This window comes from Cyprinodon variegatus, unplaced genomic scaffold (genome assembly GCF_000732505.1).
Source record: "Cyprinodon variegatus isolate N-32 unplaced genomic scaffold, C_variegatus-1.0 Scaffold732, whole genome shotgun sequence".
NCBI classification, from domain to species: Eukaryota; Metazoa; Chordata; class Actinopteri; order Cyprinodontiformes; family Cyprinodontidae; genus Cyprinodon; species Cyprinodon variegatus.
In genome coordinates this window covers 62,570-67,961 of record NW_015151185.1, presented here as the reverse complement: position 1 = coordinate 67,961, position 5,392 = coordinate 62,570, and the positions used below count along the sequence as shown (strand labels likewise).

Genomic DNA, 5,392 nt, shown 5'->3' with positions numbered 1-5,392 from the left:
ACACCAATCCCCCCCTCCCCCCTCGACATGGAGACTGTATGTAAATAGGCTGACATGTTTTTTTAGCTAGTGTTTCTGTTTCATCATGAAGAAAAACAGACATTCTGAGGAAGAGGAGGAGCTGCCACTCAAACGACTGGCCCCGCCTCCTGAGGCTCCGCCTCCAGCTGCTTTTTCTGAAAAAGAGAGAAAATGATTAATGACGACGTCACGATCAAGTGATCTGGTGAGGTCATCATGGTTCACATTTGAGTGGAAAATAATTCTGAAATATTCATGAGGAAGAAACCGTCCTCCTCCGCCCACCGTCCTCCTCCGCCCACCGTCCCCTCGTCCTCCTCCGCCCACCGTCCCCTCGTCCTCCTCCGCCCACCGTCCCCTCGTCCTCCTCCGCCCACCGTCCTCCTCCGCCCACCGTCCTCCTCCGCCCACCGTCCTCCTCCGCCCACCGTCCTCCTCCGCCCACCGTCCTCCTGTATTTTTATTGTACACCAAGGAGGCTTTTTTTATTTTGTATTTTATTTAATATTGTGTTTTTGTTTTGTTTCCTGTTTGGTTGCTTGGATCTTGTTAAAGGTTTAATTCTGACATCCAGAGCCTTCATGTGTCAGAAAAGCTTTAAACTGGTTAAAATAAAATGGTTTATAAACCGAAAGTTTGAATGAATTTACTTTATGCAGACTATTAATTTTGAAGGTAGTTTAAACATACGGTGATAATAGCCGAGATTTATGGTGATTTTTCAGCCCTACCTGGACCGCATCATCAAGTAGGAGGAGCTTCAGCTGAATTTAAAAACATCACATGTGCTGCTGCTGTTTCAGATATTCAGGTCAACCAGACGGCAGCTAACCGTTTTCAGAGCTGCTTCACTTCTTCATGTGTTTTTCCAGATAGAATCATCTTAAATTACGGCCGATGACATCATCATCCCAGCAGACATTAGCGCCGCGCTAGTTTCCTGATATAAAGCTGTTGCATCACATCAGTCATTCCTGAATAGAACGGTGACCTTATTCAGTGGAATGATTGTTTATTATTTGTGGCGTGCTTTGGCGGCGCAGTGGTTAGCACGCACAACCCATGGCGCATGTCTGTCACCTCTGTCCTACCCAGTGTCCTGTCAGCCTGCTGTCCAGCCACTAGTGCCGTAAAAAAAAACAAAAAAACAACAACACAAACATAAAAAAAAATGATTGTTTAATATTTAGTGAATAAAAAGCCTTCCACACCCTGTGCTTTGGACATAGTTACCCCTGGCAACCCCACTTCATTTCCTGTCAGCTTTTCACAATAAAAGCACAGGTGAACCTTGCTGTTAAATTGTTGTCTATGAAAAAGTTTTAAATCTCCTTGTGAAGATGAGTTTTTGGAAAAGACCCAAAGGTTCTGAAACTAAGATCCTCTTTGGTTCATCGGGAGCTGCTTCTGGGTGACGGTCGGATTCGACGGGACTTCCTGTAGATCTACAGTAGAGCTGCAGCTAACGATTATCTTGCTAATCGATTAATCTGTCAATTATTGTTTTGATTAATAATCGGATAACCAAAGGTTCCTTAAAGAAGATTTATGAAATTAATCCAGGTGAATCTACTGGAGGAGTTCTGGATTATAGAGCAGATTGACTTTTATCTTAAATGCAAAATGTTAATATATATTTTAAAATGTTTTATATATTTCCTGCTGTAAGTGGGTCGCTCTGTCAGTTAAAGGCACGTTTTATAGTCTCTATACTCCGGTTAAAGATTAATCCATTAATGAATTAGTTGACGATTATTTCAAAAATCTGATTAAAGGTTTCAGCCCAAACCTACACCCTGTCTACTTTTAAGGCTAGGCTTAAAACTTTCCTTTTTGATAAAGCTTCTAGTTAGAGTGGCTCAGGTTATCCTGATCTATCTCTATAGTTCTGCTGCTATAGGCTTAGACTGCTGGAGGACATAGGGACCCCTTTTTTCTCCAGTAAAACTCTTTTATCGGGCCATTTATGTTACGGATCATTCCATCTTAGAAAGCTACGATTGGTGAATTTGATGCAGGACACTTCTTGAGTTCAGCTGGGTTTATTTCTCTGCCGTCTGATTTAACTTTAACGAAAACAGCTCCAATCTGCCAACAGTGAGGTCCAGCCAATCATCTGGGAGTACTCACGCAGTAACTTCCTCTGCTTCTTCTGCAGACAGGATTTGACATAGCGCTCCAGCTCCCGCAGCGTGGAGGGTTTGAGCGTCTCGAAGTCGATCTCGATCTCGTCGGGGTTGGAGTCTCTCAGCGACGGTTCTCTGGACTGGATGATGTGGACGACCCGGCCCAACTTCTCCCCCGGCAGACGGTTGATGTCCAGGCTCAGCTGCCGCTTCTCATCGTACGACATGGGCAGAGACGACTCCTCGCCGTCGTCTCCATTGGCCGATCCGCCTCCCGATGTCTTGTTGGCTTTCTTCGGTTGCCTGGAAACAGAGAGCAGCTCTGATTGGTCCACAGTTCTTCCGCGGCGGCCGGCAGGAAAACGGTGGGAGAAGCCGTACCTGGTGGCTGTGACGGTGCTGTTGGCTTTCCTGGCTGGTGCTTTCTTCTGATTGGCTGGTTTGGGTTGCTGGGCAGCGGCCTTAGGCTTCTTCTCTTCTTCTATCTTGGCTTTGTTGCCTTTGTCCTTGTCCTTCTTCTTTTCTTTGTCTTTCTTCTCTTTCTTCTTCTTTGGCTTGCTGACGGGCGCCTGCGACAGGACGGCCAGCTGCTCGTGCACAGCCTTCAGCTGAAGGAATAGACTGATAATCACAACCTGCGGCATCTGATCACAACCAGCCAGGCCTTGAACTGCTCAGCTACTGATCAATGTACGGCTACACATCAACATGATTCTGACAAAAGGAGGAGAAAACCAGAATGTTCTTGACCTGTGATTGGTCGGCAGCACCAACCTGCTCCTGTAGCTCGGCCAGTCGCGTGGCACGCTCCTCCTCGGAGTCGGAGGATTCGTCGGAGGAGGAGTTGTTGCTGCTGTCGGAGGAGGCGGTGCTTTTACTGACCACCGGGGTGGTGGAAGGGACGGAGACCTCCAGGCCCTCATCGGGGATCTTAGCGAAACGCATCTCGAACACGTCCTGAACACACACACACACACACACACAGGTGAGTGGAGGCGGCGGTGGGCCAGAGGGGGCGCCGTGACGAGACGTACCTGCAGTTTGCGGGCCATGGCCACCACCTCGTGGTCTGGGGGGTTGTACTTGTAACAGTTGGAGAACATTAACCTGACATCGGTGGCGAAGCTCTGCGGGTCACTGTACTCTCCTTTGTCCATTTTTTTCTGCAGACACACAAACGCATCGTCAGCGCTGGAGCTACAGGCTCCGCCCCCAATGGAGGCCGCCAAACAGAATCCTAATACGGGCGGTGAAACATTAGCGCCTCAGAGCGCGGTAGAACCTGATGGCTGTCAGCCATATTCTATGATCTGTGGATCTATGCTCTGGTTAAGATGTTTTTCTCTTTCTTCACCTAAACGAACCGGTTCTACCGGAACCTCAGAGGAGAACCTAAAGCAGAAATCTGTACTCTAGAACAGAACGAGAATCATACGGTGACTCCCCTCAGACAAACTGCATCGCATCGGTTTCTGAAGGATCAAATCTCTTCTGGAGGCTCAACATTTTATTCCCTTTATTTGCTATTATTTGACATTTCAATATAAATCATCCGTCTGGAACACTGACTGAACTCTGCTATTTAACAAAGTGAGAAAAAAAAAGTATCCGCTTATTTTATTCTTTTTATTCAGATCTGAGGTCAGAGGAGGACAAATGGAACATTTTAAAAATGACTCATTGAGATTTAAGACTTTTTTTCTACTTGTAGCTAAAGAACAGTTGTTGTTGACACAAAGTTAAAAGTAGCGTAGCTTAATCAGGCTAACTGAGTGAGCTAAAAGAGGCTAACCTGTTAGCTACAGCTAGCTACAGCGCTACCCAGCTCTCCCCCTTTATATCATGGTCTAACAGTTACTTTGTTCACCAGAAACTGATTTTTTCACTTTTGTTATCGATCAGGTAAACCTTCATCTGTCATTAGACACGCTAACGCTACAGATGCTCCTGACTCGCCACACGGACGCTGCGTGATGTTGTTATGGTTGTCTGTGAAACCCCAGTGTTTTACATCATGTGGCAACGTTCAGCCAATCACGTAGCGTGATGTCACAGACAGGAAGCAGGACCAGAGCAGATCTGGGAGCTACAGCGGTTTAACCCATTAGGTTCCAGTTTAACCCATTAGGTTCCAGTTTAACCCATTAGGTTCCAGTTTAACCCATTAGGGTTCCAGTTAAACCCATTAAGGTTCCAGTTCCTTTCCCTGTTCTGGCCGTTCAGGTCGCCATAGAAACCAGACAGGTTCCAATATTCATCCTGGAAATGTGCTCTGACAGCAGAACCAGACCTGAACAGAACCCTGAGGGGAGGGGCTTACCCGGACCGTGCTGAGGTCCATGGGGTGTTTGATGATGTCATGGTAGTCGTGCAGCTCCAGCGCCTCGGCGTCCACAGGCTTGTAGAAGGGCCAGGCGTAGGCGGCGTGCTTCTTGGACAGCATCTCCTTCAGGATGGCGTCGCAGTGCTTCATCTGCTCGCCCAGCTTCCCGCCCTTCCTGGCTCCCGCCCCCACCCCTCCCACAGCAGGGTCGCCTCCTGCCACCTCCTCTACCGTCTCACGGCGGGTCTTGGCAGGGCGGGCGGCGGCCTCCCGCCGCGATGAGGCCAGTTTGGCCGGTTTGGGGTCCTGAGGGGACGGCGAGTCTGCGCGTCCTGCAGAGATGGCCGACGTGGTGGGAGTGGTGGTGTCAGCTTTCCTCTTCACGCCTTTCTTCTGCTGGACAAACAAACACAGAGAGATGAGACACAGCCACTGAGAAACCGGCCTGATCGCTGCCTGCAGGGGATGCTGTTACCTTGACGACAGGCTGCGCAGACGGCATCATGGTTGCCGGGGGTTGCGGGGCCGGCACAGGGGGCGTGGCAGGCACAGGCGTGGGAGTGGTGGAGATGATGGGCGTCTGGGATGGGGAGGGGTAGGAGGCAGGAGGGGAGGCCGAGGACTCCGCCTGCTGACTCACTGAGGAGGACAGACACACAGAGAGGTTAGAACCTGAGGAGGTGCAGCTTCTGATGGCGGATGTCCCCTCGCCAGCACCATCTCACCTGTGGTGGCGGCCGGCTGTTTGCTCTTGTTCTTCCCTTTGGGCGCCGGCGGCAGCAGAGCAACCTCCTCCTGCGGCATTTGGGCCACCTTCTGTAGGAAGATCTTCTCCAGGGCCTGGGCCATGAGCACGATGTCGTCTGTAGGCTGCAGTAACACACTGGCTGTAACATCACTGGCTTGAGGCTAACATCGGGCT

At 49.6% G+C, this 5,392-nt stretch overlaps 1 protein-coding gene across 1 annotated transcript in view; it reads right to left on the bottom strand.

The window, feature by feature from the left end:
* Positions 1–5,392, bottom strand: part of LOC107097904 (bromodomain-containing protein 3-like) — a 16,727-nt gene that overhangs the window by 5,476 nt on the left and 5,859 nt on the right. The window contains exons 5-12 of the mRNA XM_015395251.1: positions 5,196–5,340; positions 4,946–5,109; positions 4,468–4,866; positions 3,182–3,310; positions 2,922–3,104; positions 2,529–2,755; positions 2,152–2,450; positions 102–176 (exon numbers count right to left, since the gene is read on the bottom strand). Of these exons, the coding sequence (XP_015250737.1) occupies positions 102–176; positions 2,152–2,450; positions 2,529–2,755; positions 2,922–3,104; positions 3,182–3,310; positions 4,468–4,866; positions 4,946–5,109; positions 5,196–5,340 (1,621 nt within the window). The remainder of the gene's footprint in view (positions 1–101; positions 177–2,151; positions 2,451–2,528; positions 2,756–2,921; positions 3,105–3,181; positions 3,311–4,467; positions 4,867–4,945; positions 5,110–5,195; positions 5,341–5,392) is intronic.